Raw genomic sequence first — 18,663 nt, forward strand, 5'->3', positions numbered from 1 at the left:
GTTAAAATGAGATATGGCTGGTTTTTATTCAAGCAACCCTGTGAGGGCGCTATTAATATAGCCTTTGCTCCAAGATTAAGATTGCACTTTGCAGGTAAAGCGTCCTTTAATACTCAGTCGTTTTTTGCGAAATCTGGTGCGTTGATAGTCCTAGCCTGTACACTGTATCTTACTTTATACCTGCAACAGTATATCCCGTTTGAGGAGTTTGTTGGCAGTACTAAGAAGAAGGAAGAAGGTACAAAACGGGATAGAGAGATCATTCTATAAATCATTCTATAAATTTGGGTTCCAATATTTTCCTGCCTTTCTTGTCTGGGGTCAATTTCATAGAGCTGCTTAAGCACAAAATCTGCTTAAGCGTGAAAAAACTTGCTTGACAGAGCAGGTTACCAGCCAAAATCCATGTGATGTATATTGGTTTGGAACGGCACTCACCTGTCTATGATTAACATGACAATCACATAGATTTTGAGCTGGTAACCCTTGTTTTTTAAGCAAGTTTTTGTGCTTAAGCAAATTTTGTGCTTAAGCAGCTCTATGAGTATGAAAATGGCCCTAGGGGTGTGATTTTTTTTAACTAGTGGGGTCCGACGTCTGCCCCATGGGAGCTGGTTGAGGTCGGACCCCACAGTTCTGGGGTAGTGATTTGTATGTACATGTAAGTCACTGTAGACAGCAAGCAGTCAGCAGCATTTCTGTATTTGTGTTCTTTAAGTTTAATTTAATTTAGCCCAACATTAGCAGCAAGAGGTATCCATAACGTACATGTACATAAGTAATTATAGGCAGCAGCCCTTAGCTACATGTATATGTACCAAAAAATGGAAGAGGTAACAGGAAACGTATTGGTCGCTACAGGAATACATGTACACTGTACATATACATGTACAGTGTACATGTAGTTCTTTTGGCCATGAAAAACAAGATAATAATTATCAAAAGAAGTGAATGTCATATGACTTGCTCTTGACCAATCAAGGTACAGAAATACAGAATCTGTTGTGAACGTTCACTTTTGGATGTCTATACAGTTTGTTCAAGTACAAGTTGTCCTGGGTACGGGTTGACCTGGGTTCAACTTGATATGGTGTCAGTTGTGGGAAAAAACTGTCCGGGATAAGAATTGTCCTTCTTCTAGGTTAACCTGATTGCAGGGAACTCTTGCTAGGTTCCTGATTCAAGGTGTGCAGTGATGGATGCTGAGGAGATCAAGCCCCACCCTGAAGCTGGAGACCATGGAGGAGGAACGAATGAAGCAAAGAAGGCTGCAGTCGACGACACCAATCCAAAAGATGCCGTCATCAATGCATGTAATGGCTCTGTGGATCATGGTGCCGATGCTGAGGACGAAGGTGATGACAGTGACATGCCGCCACTGATCGACTCTTACCCAAGCGAGCCAATGTCCACCGCCGTCACAAATGGTGACAAAGCCCCAGACGAGGCCAGCTCAACCACCGAAACCAAGGACGGCGAACCCCCTGAGTGGATGGACGTTATAGGTAATGGTCAGCTGATGAAGAAAATCTTGAGGGAGGGCCAGGGAGCAGCTTCGCGACCACAGAGGGGCGAAATGGTCACCTTGAAGAGCAAGGGATTGTTGGAAGACGGGACAGAAGTGGATTGCCACGAAGCAATCAGCTTTGTACTTGGAGAAGGCGATGTTGTTAGTGGTGAGTTCCTCTTATTACAGAAGCTAGGGCTGTGCTGATTATTCAAATATTTGGATATTCCATCTGGTGATTGAATATCTGAATATTTATTTTCAAAATTGATTATTGAGAGTTGAAAATCATTAAGACAAAAAAGAAAGAGTTTGATTATTTTAGGTGCAAAATTGCATTATACATCACGTCAAGATACAACTTAAAGGCAACTGAATTCATGCGAGGAACAATGAGGCCAGAAATTACTGTTCAAAGTTTTTATTTTTTTACATATTGAAAAATATGCTACTTGTGTTTTTTGCTTTTGTAGGAATTTGACATAACCGAATACTTGATTGATTGGAAGGTTGAATATTCAAATATTCAAATTGAATCAGCCTTAACAGAAGCAAGAGTTTCCTGTGTAGCCGTTGAAGTTACTGTATAATCTCGGGCAAGTTTCAAAAATGCCCTAGACCTGCTTTTCCACAGAAAAGTCCAGTTTTTTCCAAAGCTGAATGGTCTTTATCTTCAATGAAAATACATTGTAAGAGGTGAGAGGGGATTTTTTGTGTATGGTGTTGAGTATACGTGTACATGTATGTATGTACATGTACGTAATCTGTTAGATAGGAAAGTAAAGCATGGGAATGTTGCTAGTTCTTCACAGAAATCGTTCAATGTTTAGGAGAAGTTCCTGGAGCAAATAAGAAAGAAAATAGCAGGAATCTAATAAAGTGGACACGATTCAGCCACTTTCAAAAGTCTCCTCAGTTTGTTTGATTGTCATTCTCGCATCTCTTTTCCAGCATGGGATCTGTGTTTATCGCTGATGGATGTGGGTGAAGTTTCCATCATCAAGACTAGTCCACGTTTTGCGTATGGTGAAACGGGCAGGTACGTTCGACCTTTTGTATTGGATTAATCAGTATCAATCATGTTCACCCTGTCATGAAGTATTTTTTTATTTCGAGGCTGAAAAGTTTAAAAGTAGAGAGAGGACATCAGGTAGGGCAGAGTTGCAGGAGATTTGTTCAGTGTTTCTGGCCAAACTTGTGCCTTAATTACAGAAACGTTTGAGTGGGAATGCCGTCAACTGAATTCAAAAATGACTTGCTCCCATTGCTTTTGGACATTTCTGCACCAAGTTTCATTTTGTAATTGCCTCATCTGTGTCCTGCAGAGCTCCCGATGTACCTCCCAATGCAGAGGTCACCTATGAGTTGGAGCTGCTGAACGTACAGCCAGCACCAGACCTCGAGGAAATGACAGTGGAGGAAGTTTGTTCCACGGGGTAACGATCTTTGTCATCACTAATCGAGCTATCAAATCTTGGCTTAACTTTGCACTTCAGGAAACCCAGAATTCCCCTTTGTGGGAATTCAAGTTCGGATTATCCTCTCTTTTTGTCTGAATATTGCCCGATCATCTCCTTGTATCGGAATCTAGACTGTTCACGCATTCTCATTTCATTGTAGAGAAATGAAGTATACAAATGCATCTTATTGCTAATTCTAACTCAACAACGCATGACAGTAATGTTATTTTGTGACCCCCCAAAGCAGAAATATTCAATTTTTTTTAAACTGAACTCAGAAAACTAATTTGCTGCAGGAGCAGATTTGAGTCCATCCATTAGCATTTGACTTCCACCTTTACAGTGCCTCAAAACGTACAGTGTCCAGGGGTTTTGTCACGGTAGGAGAACTAAATCCTTTGTAAAGATTGAAAGCGTGAATCTCAGTCAAATCAACTCGTTGTGGTAACTTCTGAGAAATGTTCTCATCCTTTCTGTGTTCAGTGCTGAACCTCAATAAGTAAAGCAGAGATCATACAATCTAACACAAGGCTTCTAAATGTACAACTGATATAATTTTGTTGGTACTAACAACTGAGAATGTCTCTGTTTTCAACAGAGACAAGAAGAGAGAGAGAGGCAACGAACTTTTCTCCAGGAAGGACTACTCTGGTGCTATCAACTCGTACTCAAAGTAAGTGGTACTCTGCATGATGCCTACTTTGAGTCTTTCACTTGGCATTGGTCAGAATTGCTCTTTTGCAAATCAGTTGTTAGGAATGCTTGTTTTTGGAATCTGATTAGTGAAAGTTTGCACTGCTATACATCAATTGATTTGTCTTTGATTTCGTTATCCAGGGCACTGAAACTGTTGGAAAAAGCAAAGGTGAGAGGAAGAAAGGGTTGATTCCTTGTTGCAGTTAGACAACAAAAGTACTTTACCAAAGGCCCATGCGGCTAAGCAGTCCTAACTTGAGAATTGCTTCACCAATACTTACTGCATGTTTATGATTACTATGTACAGTTTCTGTATGAATGACTTACTTACGGGAGCCAAGACAGGACACATCACATGATCACACTTGCAGTACAGTACCATTTTCTAGCAGAGTAAAGAAACTTCTGGCATGTTTGCATTGCACCTGATTATGGCTATACAGTGATAGTGCAGCTCACACATGTAAGGTGTGGTATTCAGTAGCGTTGACATACGTGTATTCGGCAACAAAATAAGACTGTTCATTGTATATTTACTGCAAGAGGCTGTCATCTATATTCATAGAGGAACCCATCGAAATAGTGAAGGTTGATGCAAAAATCCAAATATCTACAATACTAATAATTAAAAATGAAAGTGGTACATGTGACACACCGTAACTCTGCAAGAGCATCACTGAGGTTACGAATAGTATCTTGTCTTCAACGATGCCTAATGCAGGTTTCTGATGATAACGGATCAAAACAAGCTGTGATGGAGCTTAGGGTGAAATGCTACAACAACCTTGCAGCAGCCCAGCTGAAGGTGAGCCATGATGTGGTCAGTCACATGTACACCTGTACCAAAACCACTCAAACAAGAGAAGTGGCTTCTTTGAACACACTGAGTAACTGATAATCAGGTTGTTTACCAGGGAGATTGGTGCCCTGCCGCCAAGCATTAATAAGCAGTAACTGTTACAAACCTTTTGAGGTACAGAAGAACTAAACTTGTCCAGGAGATTAACAGTGATTTTATCCTTCCTAATTAATCCCTTCACACTGGGATTCTTTTGACTGTGACTGCTGGGCTGTGGTATTCCCAGTACGCAAAGCTCTGTCTAGCAGCAGGCCCCATTGAACCAGCAGCTGCATGGTGAATAGACTGTATGTGTGGTGTGCACTAGTCCTCACACACAGCCGCGGCTGTGGACGGCTCCCGGTATGAAGGGGTTAATCCTAAACATTTTACATTTCACGTTTAGCCTGTTGTTGATCATCAGACTTGGCGCTTCTCTGTATTTGAAAGTACTTGTACATGTATGGTCTTGGTGCTGTGTGTCCCTGTGAGACAAATTGAAACACTTCATGAAAGATCCAAACTTTCCTGCCCAATGTTTTGTAAATGTGTACTTGTGTTAATTGTAGATCGATGCTTATGAAGCTGCTCTGAAGTCATGTAATAACGCTCTGGAGGCAGAACCTGAAAATGTCAAGGCGCTCTTTAGGAAAGGCAAAGTAAGTTAACAGGTGAACCGCCATAACCTCATGGCTAGAGAAATAATGCCTGGATAAGGTTTGAAGATACATGTAAGTGCCTGAATAAGGCTACAAGATATGCATGACCAAGTGCCCGTAAGCAGTATAAGTCACTTTGTGGTTGTGCTGTGTGGTGACTTTCTTAGGGGAGTTGACTAGGCTCTGAGGAGAATCGGTGAACTCAGCAATTAAGGCAGTTTTCTCTGCCCATTGTCAATTTGTTGAAATGTTGAGTGGAATCCATGAGTCAAATTAACTGATTTCTTCACCAAGTCATGTTTTACTCTAACTTAGTGGATAAGGTATTATCCCTCTTTTGTTCCAAACACTTCTGTGACACATATTTACACGTTAGAGAACTGTTTCTACAGGATGTTAAATTTTGACGAAAAGAACAATTCTTTGTGAAATGGGAGAAAGTTTGCAGTAACACCATGAGTACAATTCTGTTTTGAACGCATAGTTTTAAAAAGGCAGCGCAAAACAAGCCTCAAGGCTTGAGGCATCCAACATTAAAGAAGAATCTCTTTGTCTCTGAAGACCAACAGAGCTCACCGTTCGAAACGTTAAGTTAAACCTTCTGGCTCCAGCTCTTTCCAGAACCACAGACACCTCAGGCTATCTCGTATTATTTCCGTCCTGCATTGCCTGAAGTCTGACAATCCTTTGTTGTTTCTTGTTATGCCAATTGTTAACCTTTTGATTTCTCTCTGTAATTTATTTCCTCATGACCTTTAATCCAAACAGGTCCTTGCAAGTCAGGGCGACTATGAGCAAGCAGTTAAGACAATGAAGGAAGCTCTGTCACGAGAACCGTCAAATAAAGTGAGTCATTTCATTGGCGTCTCGAAACTCACCAAAGAATCTCTGTTTTTGACGGTCCGTTTTCTTTGTTTGAAATCTCTCAACAGTTTCATGGTATAGCTAGCATGATGGGTATTTATAGTGCTTCATCGCAGCTTGCGTACAACTCACTCCTGATTCACTGTGCATTTTATTTTACACGGTTAAATGATCACATATCCAGCTCAGCCAAAAGTTTATATCCAGATCAGGTGAACCTTCAGCCATACAGTTCAGAAACTCCATCCACCATTTTGAAAACATCCGTTGTGGTGAGAAAAAGGCCTCTATTTTGGGAAAAAACAATGGGAGGAGAAATAAATATTATTTTAAACTTGGGTGTAGAGTTAAGGACTGCCGAAATCTTATGGTGGCATTTGACATGGTTCTTGATTTGTAGGTCATCCATCATGAGCTGTCCCGACTGACAAACCGTGAGACCAAGGAACGTCACTCAGAGAAGCAGCTCTACCAGCGCATGGTGAGCGACATGGCCAGTGTCACTAAGATCACCCCAAGACGACGAATGGTAAGTCCCTCATCAGCTTGAGTGTCCAAAACTTTGGTATGCTGTGACATAGCCGCTCGTTCATGAAGTCAAATGTGTCTTGTCAAAACCAGGCATTTCATGGCTGAGCATGAATCGGAGAGGTGATCATAAAGCAACTTGGACCGATCATTATTTAATATCTGCAGTGTCTACATGTTTGTGATCTGAGATGTGTCCAAGATTTCTGCGTATGTCTCAGGCTGCAACTGGCTCAGAAGAATTCTTTGTTCCTTGTTTGATTGGCTGTTCAATCTCTGTTTTTGGCACCACACACAAAGGGAGGGAGCTTTTTTCCCCCTCACAAGTTCACAAGGGGCAGAGGGCATTGTGAATCGCTGCTTTGGTCACTGAGTCTGTTTCATTTGCTGTGGTAGGATGGCCTACTACAGTCATTTGCCAAAGTTTAGGACCACCCATATAAAGTGCATTAACGTTAAGAAAAACCAAACTTATGTTTATTTCAATGTGTAACCTTAGTATCTTGGTTCATTTCCATGATTTGGCATGTTAACAGTCTAATATTCAGTGTTCCCTCCTTTATTTCTGATTGCTTAGACTGGCTTTTTTTACCCAAGCTGCCTTACAAACAGAATGTCATACAAGACCTGCCTTTGCAACAAATTTCATTCAAACGGGTATATAGCACTACACTGATGTTATGCACCACTGTAGAAAGGTGTTAAGTAATCATTCATTGAGACAATGTAATGCAGTCCCAGTGACAGAAATAAAATTCCAGATGGTCTTAAACTTTTGCAAATGACTGTAGTGAACACAGACTGGATATTGAGACTAAAGCTGCATCCAAATCGTGTGTCAGGGGCTACGTGTGGGTCCTCACCAACTGTTAATACATGGGCAATAGACATAGCCATAGCTCTAGAAGTCTATTTCAGACAAGCCCTAAGATTTGAGACCTGACCTGACTAATGTGAGGGCAGCCAACAGTCTTCCTTATTTGCTGAATTCTTCTTCGTGTCTCTTTGGGATGAAAGGGTTAGATGACTTTAAACAGCTGTCATGAACCGTCAAAGTTTCAGGTAATTGATGAGGATTTCTTTTTCTTTCTCTTCCTTTCTTGGTAGAATAAGTGGTTGTTTCTCGGACTGACGATTGGTGTAGTCATCTTGGCCGTCCTAGCTGCTCTTGCAACCCAACACTTCCAACCAGAGAGCTGATGAGACAAAGCTGGAGTCCATACTCGTTTCCAGTGATGCAGGTACCAAGAGAAGGCCCGGGGACAACTTTGTAGACCTGCTAAGTGCACAATCTGGAGGAGCACGGACAAGGCTTATTCTGAATCGTCTGGCTGGGGCTTGCTACAGCAAGTATCCGTAGGAAGTGGCTATTAGCTCCCAGAAGCCCACACAATATTGCTAGCCACAGCCATACATGTAACTTTCAGCTGTGAATGAAGTTTTGCCTAGCAAACCAGGCCACTGACCAAATTGTCACATTGGGTTTCTGCCTGATACTGTTTCACAGCTGATTGGTGAAATTTTGTTTCTGCTCTGCAACTCTATAAAGTTGACCCTGCATATAAGTCATAGACTTTATTCATGGGGTCGGCCACATTCAAATTGAAATCACTAAAGTTGGAATTTGAGAGTAGAAATGAAAGCAGTAAAGTGAACTTTCTTGGCAAATCAGGACCTTTCTACTATGATGAATAATTTCATATTCGTTATCAAGCATTTAATGGTTTAGGCCAGATTTTGAAAAAATATTGATGGGAGGTTTGGACAGGAAACCAGTCACAAAAATAGTCTGGTATCATCCAAATCAACAAATTACAGTACATGTATGTGAATCAGATTGTGGGAACAATATCAAAAATGGCATCCAAGTGAGTTAAATCTGTTGCCACCAGTAAATACTCATTCCATTGCTCCTTTGATACCCCTCGGGGCCACAATGCAGTCCTCAACCTACCCCCCCCTCCCGGGGCAACAATGTAGTCCTCAACCTATGCAAAAGTATGCATAGAAGTCATTTTACTGGTGTGTAGCAGCAGCGGGATAGCTGGGGAGGGGGTGGGATGGGGGGGGGGGACATCCCACAAAAGTCATAGCTCTCCTGCCCCATTACCCCACCACTGGACTTGTGAGAAGCAAACAGAGTGATAGTCCCACTTGCCCCCAAGAGTTAGAATCCTGGTTATGCTGATGGTTTGTAGCTGAGTGTGTCACAAGTGCCTTCAAATGCAGCTTAAGTCATTCAGTCTTAAGCCAAGTCACAGGCTCTTCAAACCTGGGACATAAGCATTTTCTTTGGCATCATATGCCCTCTTGCTTGCTCACGTGTAAGGAATTTTAACTGGACGTGTAAAGGGACTTGTGATGGGCACAACTACAGCACATTAGTTGGGCTAGTTTTACGTAGAAACTTCAGAGTCTTTTCTGAGCGTGCAAGGTAACCTGTGTTGTACCTGCACTACCACAGTACCCATCTTAGTTTGGTTCCAATCAAACACTTTCCCCTACACCATACCAAAAATTTACATTTTTAATTTTAAAGAATTTTCTGATTTTGGATCAGTGTTTGGACTAAACTCTCTGAGGTTTTTCTGTTCCTACTGGCTTTTGATTTTTTTTTGCCATGATCACAATACTTTCAGATATCAAATGAGAATGTGGACTTAACTGGCTTGGGTGGTTTGAATTCTATAATTTAATGTAGTTTCTGAAATCTTGATGCCAAGAACGACTGAAACATTTACATAGGTTGCTTTTATTACAGAATTTGTCTCTTTCACATTGAAGGTGCTTTTGATATGAAAAAAAAAACATTGATGGCATGAAGTCTGTCCTTGATCTTCAAGACTTATGAATACATCTACTCGGTGTTTATTGGCATGAGGTAGATGCACAGTTGTATGTGAACCAGGAACTGGCAGCATTAAGTCTGAGGGACAACCATTTCTCAATTACTGGTCGATTTTCCCTGGTAACGTGTGCACAGAATGTGCCCAGACTACCAGGCAAAATTACCAGCGGTTGACAGAGCTTTGTTGTTCAAACTTAAACATTTTGTGGGCCGTGAGACCAGTAAGGCTCTTGAGGCCTGAAAAAAAGGTCATGAAAAGTCTCCTTGTTTTAATTTCCAGGTAGTTAGAAGTCTTCAAAATTGTTTTTTGTACTGGCAAAAGTCCTGGAAACGTTTTGAAATCCTATGAGGACTACTTATTTCAGCATTTGCATAATCGTAATACATTTATAGTGTTAGAAAATGGAGTTTTCTATATGACAAAAACATTAAATTTTGCCCATACAAGTATTTTGATTTATGTGTATTCTGCTTTTTTAATTCTACAATCGTTTTAAAATGTCAGCGACCCAAATTCACGTAGTACATGTATTTTCATATGATTGATCCAAGATCATAGAACTCAGTCCCTACGTCTGTACGGGTCGTGCAGATTTGTTTAAATGCTCTTGGATGTGTGATTGGACTTCGGCTTTGTCAGGATGGTTGTGAGCGCATTTCGTTGCAGACATTTGTCAGTAAAAAGAGAAAGACTTCATTGTTTGTAGGAATTTCATTTCGGTAGAAATAGAGAAATTAGGTTAACTGATACTTGGGATGTTTTGATTTTGTTATACGTTTTGCAGGGAGTTTCATTTTTGTGGTTAAAAACACCTGGTGCATTATGATACAATACATGCGCATTGATGTTTGGTTTAAGCCTTAAACTGTGTACTGTCAACTAAAGTCCATTGTCTTGATATATCTGATTTTCTTAGCACGTTTTGTGTAATTTTTAAATTTTGTATTAGGCCGCAAAGATCTCTCTAATCTTGAGGTGTCGACACGAATTAGCATTTCTTTATGAGGACGCTGATCGTTTGTGCCTTTAAATACGAAACAAATCTGCGATTATTCCATTAGCAAACTAAGTATGCATTTTAATTAACTCTGATGTTTTTTATACTTAGCGATATACATGTTCTATTGCCACATTTATGCTTTTCCAGTCAGCACTATGCAAACCTTGATTTCGACAGAGCATTTAATTATTACTCAGCCCAATTGCGATAAATTTATTTGTAATCCGATTAAAGTAATGTGCAATAAACAAGAGCAGTGAAATGTATTACATGTAGGAATATAAAATTGTAATATTTGGAAATGTGGAAGGGAAGTGTGACACTAACGACATTTTTGAAATGGATATTTTACAATCGGTGCAACTGCCGACATCTGTACGGTAAGACGTTTTAGAAGTAGCTCATTTTAAAATATCCAAATGTAATGAACTGTTGAGTACTGAGTAAATATGTATTTTGATCTTTAGCCCCCTCTGCTTTGTTGTTGCGTCGATTGTTTTTGTATTTTTGTAATCACCTGTGGGGAGATCGATCCCACAATGGAAGTAATTCTTTCATCGAAAGGGTGGGCTCAGTCTGTAGGCTTTCGTCAACTTTGCAGAAGATTTTGTAATCGTGGAATAGGAGGTTGGGGGACCAGTTCACTTCCATTTCTTCCAAAAGCGGGTTAAAAACCTTCAAATTCAGCCTCAGAAAAGCCGCAAAAGGTAACATACAGAAATGTCCAAACTTTTTGGCCCCAAAACAACTTGGACTACCCCCTCCCCAATTTTCGTTCTTGATCCGCCCTCATAACCCCATTGCTGAAACCCGGCGAATGTTGGTGCTGAAAAGGGGCTTATTTTACTTTGCATTGTTTCTCAAGAAAAGCCCAGACATTATAATAGCGGTCTTCCGATGCGTTTGGTTGGTTCTCATCACCTGATGATATGGCGACCGGGTGGGGCGCCATCCAAATCGTAGTCTTGAGCTGCGATAAAGCGAATCAAAGGAAACCCATGTCTGAAAACTGTTCCAATTCATAGACTCACAGTTGGAATTAAATATACTCTGATCAGCATTCATGCACTGATGATGGTGGATCGAGCAGAATGAAATCGATGTATTAGATTATTTAACAAAGCAACTCATGAGCACTCAATATTTTACCCATCAGCATTCTCATTAAAAGCCTCTGACAATAGTATAATGATGGATGGACCTTGGAAACAGTCTAGCCTTATTATTGTGTCTTCCCTAAATTCTGACCATGTACCGATAGCCCTGACAAGGAAAGTTATACAAATGGAGCTGACAAGGCAGAGTGCGATGCACCAGGGTGACTCACGCGAGGATTTGAGAAGTCTATCACATTCGCCCGTCTCCGATTCTTCAGATGAGTAGTTGCTGTCTTGCGTGATCTGTGCAGGGACACTGGCTGGCCGAAGGGCCATGACGTCCGCTGGTACCGAGGACTCAGCAGCGAGTACCGGGGCCTCGCCTCGCACAGGCATGGTACCAATGATCACTGGAATTGCCTTGGTAAACTTACAGCCAATGCACTGAAAGTGGTCATGGGGAACGAGACAAAGAGTGAGGGATGGTGTCTGCACTGTCTTTCTCAAAAGACTTCTATCAGGCCCGACAACTTTTTAGCGCTGGTCTACTTTGAAGAATTCCATAATGAGAAGACAAATGTCTAATCGAACATCTTAATTTACACAAGGCTTAACTTCTGTATTATTCACCATGTATTTTAGCCTGTTCTTAATTTGGATCCACTATTTTGGCGATGAAAAATATAAGGCGTCATACACGATTGGCAAATTGTCTTTACTTCCTGTGGAAAATTGTATAGTCTACCCAACTATAGTGCGCGCACTGGATTGAATTTTGGTTTTGTTTTGATTTTTTCCTCATGCAAAAATCAATATCACGTGATGACATTGCGCTATTTTGAAGAAGGCCGCTTTGTCTCAAGGTTCTTTCAACGGCATCTTTAGTACTGACTTGCACGAACATTATGAAAATCGCTCACGATTTGTACCTTTACGTAATACTCAACATCGATCAAATCACAACCAGGAAGACCAGAGGGCGGACTGATGAGGGTATGTAATGGCCCCACGGTGAAATTGGTTACCCAGCCCCTGGGACACGAGACCGATTTACTCGCCCGGCTTAGGTTGTACTCCTTGGTGCGAGTGTGCCTTCCACAGGAGAAACTGATTCGCTAAGGGGAAGAGACAAGAGCGTGCATAGTAATACCAGCAATCATTACAGTAAGGTCGAGTATAATAACCGTGAATCACTGGACCAACTGGAACTGCTCTTTACAAAAGATATTAAATTGAAGACAATGGTGGGATTAATATTAGAATTGTAGACAACTAACAATTTGCAGGGAAAAATAGATGGGGGTGTCTAAAATACGTACTTAAAGCAACGGTATTTATCATTTGTACGAAAATCTGAGATGGGCATAAAAGAGTGTGGTAACTTACCCTTTAAACTACTGAACTTAGTCCATGACAAGATACGCTAAAAGATACAGGACAGTTCGTATTTTAAAAACCCTCTAACATTTTTTTAAATGGAAATTTGATCGTCTTTAGATGAGCATAGCGTTAATTTCCAAGCGCTGAACCGGGAACCTTGAACTCAATATGCATGCAGCTATTGTAGACGGTGCCTGCAGCTAATGAAAAACTACTTTGATATCCTTAATTGCATGTTTACAAACAACAAGAGAAAGTGTTGCCAACTGGCAAGGACAATGTTTACAAACAGTTTCAGGCTCTAGCTTCAGGACACCTGTTATACTTTGCAACAAGTGCATAAAAAGTTGCAAACCCTGTGATTCATGGAATGTCTTATGGGAACCTCACTCAATTTACTTGGACAAGTGTTGTGTCAAAGTATATCTCTTCCTCGCCGTCACGGTTGTCAATCTGGCCGATGACGTAGATGGCGTCATTGCTGACGTAACCGCGCCTGGGCACACCGATAGTGATGACCCTCTCGACCATGGTCCCGCATCCACAACAGCCGTGCTGAGTAACTTTAGTCTTCACGGATTTCTGTGAAACAGCAATCTCGAACATCTCGGACAGTTATAGGAATCCCCGATCTGGCTAAAATCTATTACAATTGTAATAGCATTCTGTTCTTTAACCATTAACTATTAGAAGTCTTGAAGAGTAGAGGTGTCAAAATAATGATGGTAACTTTTCATATACGTCTTTTCTGCATTTTTGTCTTTTAAAATCACACAAACAATTCTTCAGCATCAACCTCAATAGTTTCAGAAATCACATTCTAAAATGTTTGTTCAATGGACGGGTATTGCCCACACTGATTCATAGGAACAACGGCTTAATTTCCTGCACCACGGTTTCGATTACGATGGCGTTCTCCTTGGCACGGCTAACGGTTCAACAGGGGTCAACAGACAAACCTGGATGCCCGGAATGATGCTGAGATCCACCGCGGGTCCCATCATGCTGAACGGCCTCACCGTCTTGGTCTCCGTGTTGATGTGCATCCGTCTGACCGACAGCGTGGCTTTGGCGGTGTACCGAATGTACCCGTAGATACCCTGGAAGGACTTCGGTTGTAGGGGATCGTCTGGAACTGGCAACTCAAAAGGATAGTTGTTCGTTCCTGGGGGTATGCTCAGGTTGTCAATGTCGCGGTCAAACTTTCCTGGAACGGAGCAAAATGTGCCGTGTATGGGCTCATCAAGGGTGTGGCGCTTGGGAAACCCCTCCCAGAGAACAAATATCCTTCTGCTTGTCTCACAGTAGTCCTACATCATTGAGAAATGCCTCAAAAAAAACCAAAATCAGTGGTCAAAACGCCAATCTGCGCTAATAACATGGTCTCGGGAAGGGGTGGGAAACTGGAATTTGTTTCCATATAGGGCTGTCCACTTTTCCATCCGTAAAATAACCCTCATTCCCACATAAAGGTGGAAAGGTACTTTCTCTGGATTACCGACACTCAATGTTCATCGCTGGATACGCTACCTGTACCAAAGTCCTTGTTTCCTAAGTCTTATTTTTTGTCGCTTTGGAAAAGTTCAATTTTTTTAAATCGATTACCTTCCCATCATTGTTTGCAATGGTGATCATTCAGTAGTACTGTATATTTAAAGAGTATAGTTAGGGCAGTTTTTATTTCAATAGTTTAATTTTGTTTTAATTTTTGGGCGATTACTACGTTTACGGTTTCCGATGTTTGTGAGTAAATGTACGTCTAACCATTGGAAAAATGAATATTCGTGTCAACTTAGTTTGTTCAGAATCAAATGTTGTATAGGCCCAATCCTAATGACGTCATAATTCTACCAAAATTCTTGGGTGGCGCCATTTTGGGAGTAAAAAATCAGGAGGTTCGCCTGCACTATTTGCCGACTGGGCCTGACTATGGTAGGACTAATGGACCAATGAACCAATTTGGATAGCTAAGAACCTTTAATTAAAGGTTCCTTTATACTGACGCAAGCCAGCCGATATACCACGAGCTTTAACCTACCTGTGCCGAACAACACAACAGTCTTCTTCAAATAATCCTCTCGTTGCACATGGTACTTCGTTTCTGTCGCACCAGACGTGCTGTTGTAACTGGTATTCGTCCATTCAGTTTTGGCCACGCCCTTGAACTTTATCCACACCCCTGCAATGAGTAAACACCGCCCTTAAGTTTTTTCCCTCGGGAAATATACTGATTACAATTACCTCACTTGCCACGTCGTGATCAATGTTCATGAGCACTTGTAAGTGTGATGCTATCGTAGGACGAAAGCCTTAATGTAACATTGATCTGTACACGTACATATTTTTTTCGCTGGATTAAATTTTCTCTTCTTTGCTGATCCATTGCTGTTTACATGCGCTGCAATAACCAACGTCAATCCCTGTCTCAGAGATGTTTTCGGTGTGTAACGTTTGAGTTCCAAAACAGAAAAACCTATGCACCTAATCGTAGATAACGCCACAGCAACAGCGCCCTCCTTTGTCCAATTTGTCCTGTTAGGCATGGATAATATTTTTGTGTTTCTGAGAAATGAAACAGTTTTCAAACTGTGCAGAAGAGTTATTCAGTTGCTTAAAAAAATGTGTCTCAGAAAAATTCATCGCAGTTACACTTGAAACAAAGAGATTATTATCAGCCAGTGTCTTAATCAAATAGATGCTTTTTAAATTGTGTAACTCTTCAAAGGAGATACCATTAATTGCATGTGAAGAGAACAGTATCTCTTTTGAGGCGAATAAGTTTTCCAAACTGCTGTTTTTGACAACTTTAATATATTTACGAAGAACCAAGAGGTCGTGTAAATTGCTATTGATAATTTAAAAGCGCATTCAGATTCATGTAAAGATTAAGACTAAGATCTTGGTATATTTATATTTCAAATGAAAAGTAAAAGTCCCTCTTGAACCGACTCCGGATTCAATCTTCGGCTGTCATTTGACGTAAGCCAAAATTGTTTTTTTTCTAAATGGCCTCGCCCCCCACCATGGTGTGTTATTCACAAAATACTATACTATGAAAGGGTGCAGACATGTAGACGGGTGTCAAGACGGTGTCCGAGGAAGTTTTCCCAACGCTTGCTGTCTGCCAGTAGCTATGAGAGACATTAATTTCACTCCGTCAAATACCAGTAACAGTACCTTAGCCGACCAGGTAAGCTCTTCTGCTGGGACTGTCCGCGAAGTCCAGGTGAGCGCCTTAGTACAAGCTCGAGACATTATGGCCCACTCGGCGGCCAGGGCTTAGGGCCTGTCTCGTTTCCTCCCTTGCATGGTCGCTCGAACCCTTTCGGGGGTTAAATGGATGGGCAGGGAGGAAAAGCTGGGGGGGCTGGGAACCCTGAGACCCTTTATCCCATACGGAAGCTGGTAACTGCGATTCCTTGCGAATTTCAGGAGTCCGTGCGCCTGAATGCTTAGTCAACACCGCATAAACTTTTGTTATTTTCCCCAAATCACTTTTTTTTCATTTCCCTGGGTGCAGAACCAACAAAGAGTTTTCTAGGTTTAAATACAATGGGTTAAGGGACTGATGCTGATTTATTTTTGTTTATAATCTCAATTATCTAGATTTTCGACAGCAATAAGATCGATCCCAACTGTGTTTGGGTCCATTTCTTCTAAGTGATCTCAACATAAAAGCCGTGGCGTATCTAGTGAATTGATAGTGAGACAGTACCAGATCTAGGAGTTGCGCAGTCGGGCGGCATTTGTCTCTTTATTGATGAAAATACATTTTCATTTGTCCTAATTACAATGTTTTCAACAGCAAAGTAATATGACATTTTCAAAAAGAAATTCTCACAAAATATGTCCCACTTTTATGTTGCATTAATCTTCTCAGGTCCCCGTCCGCCTAAATGCGTTGCAACTACCGTTTTTTTTCTTGTGAATGGTTGATCCATCACTGCATGACCAGACAAGTCTGCCCCCGAAAAAGTACAAGTACGAAAATAATGAATCAAACTGACAACAAACAAACATTCCTTAGCTGAATTTGAACAACACAAAATGACACCGGGAATCCAGTGGATGTCAAATCACTAAAGAGTTTGGTTTTACCCTTTCTCGCCGCAAAAACTGTGCACCCCTCTGTATCACGGCACATAGCTGATTCAGCCTTTTCTGTACGGTATTTAAACCCACATTGCATTTGAGTTTGATCTGAATGAAACTTAATGATATCATTGTCATATATTTAATCTATGCCTCATTGGACATGAGTTTAATATCGGTACTCGAGTTAGAAAATGGCATGGCAAAAAGTTATTCATTACTTAGTCATTGTGTTCCTTTTCGAGGTAAAATAGAATATTGCTAAAATGTACCGGCCCGTGCCGTTTCTCAAATCGATTACACGAACTGACCATTCCATATTTCACTGGTCGCTGTACATGAAAGCGGCCTGATGCAACCTAACAACACCGCCTTTGAAGTGGCCGTAAAATCGCTAGAGAACTTTGTTGAAAACAAAGCAAAAAGTCATTTCACCTACCAAACCCAAGTTACTAATTCGTATTTCTACCCATAATCAGGGGACGTCCTTATACACAGTCACGAACAAAAGCCCTAGAATAGTATTGTCAAAACATGTACTGTTTTCATTTATTTGAAAGTGTGGCCTTGAATGCATTTTGTGACCCCAGTAAACTGCCAAAAATAGCAACAATACCGCATATACAGAGCGCCCTCAGACAATAAATTTGCTCATGAGAGGATAAGATAATGGCCTTCAGTGTGGTTGAGGGGTGTACCACAACGAAATATTGAGGCATGTGGTCAGTAGCTATCCCAGCCAAATCTCGAAACATTGTCCGGACCTCTCTCCCCATCTGCAGTCAATGTTGTGTCTCATGGGTCGACCTATACGACCTAAGGAGGGTGTGGCTATTGACACGAGGCCCAACAATTTTGGCCAGGATTGTTAGTAGGCAGCTGCAGCCAATTATTTTTATTTTCATGGACATTTAGCCCTTGTTATGCTAAAGTCACAGTAATTGGCATTGGGAAATCTTAAAATAAATGGTGGATCAATTTCAGAAGGCCTGATAATCAGAGAAATTTTCTGACTAAAAAGTCCGGGTGAAACATAACAATATACACACAAGGTCGATATTATTTTGAACGACTTCGAGAAATGTTTTGAATTGGGATGCCTTTATGACACATCCCTTCAGAATAACCATAGTTTAAACATTCAGTTACTCTAAACACTTATACAATTGCTGATGGCAGATGTATCCACACTATACGTTATCACATTAACAAGTCTGGCATGGCATATTTTACGGCCGTTGCATCAGTGGAAGCATTTTGATAACAACTAATTCCACAGTTCTCAAGAATGATCACTAGACCTATTCCAAAAGTCTTGTCCCTTAGTTGCGACTGGTACATACCTTTCACTCTTTGCAAGCCGCCATCCTGGTCCCCTTCCACTTCGACGACCACCGCTCCCTTTATGACGTCACCTTGAGAAAATTCATCTTTGTCGTTATCAAAAACTATCTGCATTTGCTTCAGAACCCCCATGTTTTAAAGCTTTTCCCCCACAACATGCAAACTTTTGCAATGGCCAACTTGGTTGTTTACAGTGTGAGGCAGAGCAGTGTACTTTGACTTGACCTTGTCTTGTGTGGTATGATGTTTCGTTTTGGGGTTGATAAAAAGATGTGCTAAAGGTTAAGTGAGTTCCAAGCAATCACGGCTGATGATGTTTTGCCCTGTGGTGACCTTATGTTAATGTACA

The 18,663-nt window shown here is 41.1% G+C and overlaps 2 protein-coding genes across 8 annotated transcripts; one reads left to right on the top strand and one right to left on the bottom strand.

The window, feature by feature from the left end:
- The first annotated feature begins 62 nt into the window (after positions 1-62).
- LOC147799004 (peptidyl-prolyl cis-trans isomerase FKBP8-like) lies at positions 63-10,867 on the top strand. 7 transcript variants are annotated; one of them, XM_087136982.1, is made up of 11 exons: positions 63-94; positions 1,172-1,676; positions 2,459-2,546; positions 2,833-2,943; positions 3,566-3,640; positions 3,805-3,832; positions 4,385-4,468; positions 5,071-5,160; positions 5,929-6,006; positions 6,425-6,553; positions 7,660-10,867. In XM_087136982.1, the coding sequence occupies exons 2-11, from the start codon at positions 1,196-1,198 to the stop codon at positions 7,750-7,752; spliced, it is 1,257 nt and encodes a 418-aa protein (XP_086993108.1). In that variant the 5' UTR covers positions 63-94; positions 1,172-1,195; the 3' UTR covers positions 7,753-10,867. The 7 variants fall into 7 exon arrangements, with proteins under 7 accessions (XP_086993108.1, XP_086993105.1, XP_086993107.1 ...); XM_087136979.1 differs by having other exon boundaries at positions 68-94; positions 1,142-1,676; XM_087136981.1 differs by having other exon boundaries at positions 79-94; positions 1,158-1,676.
- On the bottom strand, positions 9,289-18,531 carry LOC110987919 (arrestin domain-containing protein 3-like). The gene is made up of 7 exons (XM_022251082.2): positions 18,314-18,531; positions 14,917-15,057; positions 13,838-14,085; positions 13,278-13,460; positions 12,428-12,613; positions 11,729-11,942; positions 9,289-11,371 (listed from the first exon to the last, which is right to left on the bottom strand). The coding sequence occupies exons 1-7, from the start codon at positions 18,444-18,446 to the stop codon at positions 11,319-11,321; spliced, it is 1,158 nt and encodes a 385-aa protein (XP_022106774.2). The 5' UTR covers positions 18,447-18,531; the 3' UTR covers positions 9,289-11,318.
- Between the last annotated feature and the right edge of the window lie 132 nt (positions 18,532-18,663).

This window comes from Acanthaster planci, linkage group LG05 (genome assembly GCF_054643075.1).
Source record: "Acanthaster planci isolate LZ-2023a linkage group LG05, COTS_SCS, whole genome shotgun sequence".
NCBI classification, from domain to species: domain Eukaryota; kingdom Metazoa; phylum Echinodermata; class Asteroidea; order Valvatida; family Acanthasteridae; genus Acanthaster; species Acanthaster planci.

Excerpts from the sequence above, each read along its gene's own strand:
- LOC147799004 (XM_087136982.1), top strand. The coding sequence starts at position 1,196 with ATGGATGCTGAGGAGATCAAGCCCCACCCTGAAGCTGGAGACCATGGA. Across the intron at positions 1,677-2,458 it reads AGAAGGCGATGTTGTTAGTG|CATGGGATCTGTGTTTATCG; the intron begins GTGAGTTCCTCT and ends TCTCTTTTCCAG. Across the intron at positions 3,641-3,804 it reads GCTATCAACTCGTACTCAAA|GGCACTGAAACTGTTGGAAA; the intron begins GTAAGTGGTACT and ends TTCGTTATCCAG.
- LOC110987919 (XM_022251082.2), bottom strand. The coding sequence starts at position 18,446 with ATGGGGGTTCTGAAGCAAATGCAGATAGTTTTTGATAACGACAAAGAT. Across the intron at positions 15,058-18,313 it reads CGGCTTGCAAAGAGTGAAAG|GGGTGTGGATAAAGTTCAAG; the intron begins GTATGTACCAGT and ends TACTCATTGCAG. Across the intron at positions 14,086-14,916 it reads TGTTGTGTTGTTCGGCACAG|GAAAGTTTGACCGCGACATT; the intron begins GTAGGTTAAAGC and ends GCTCCGTTCCAG.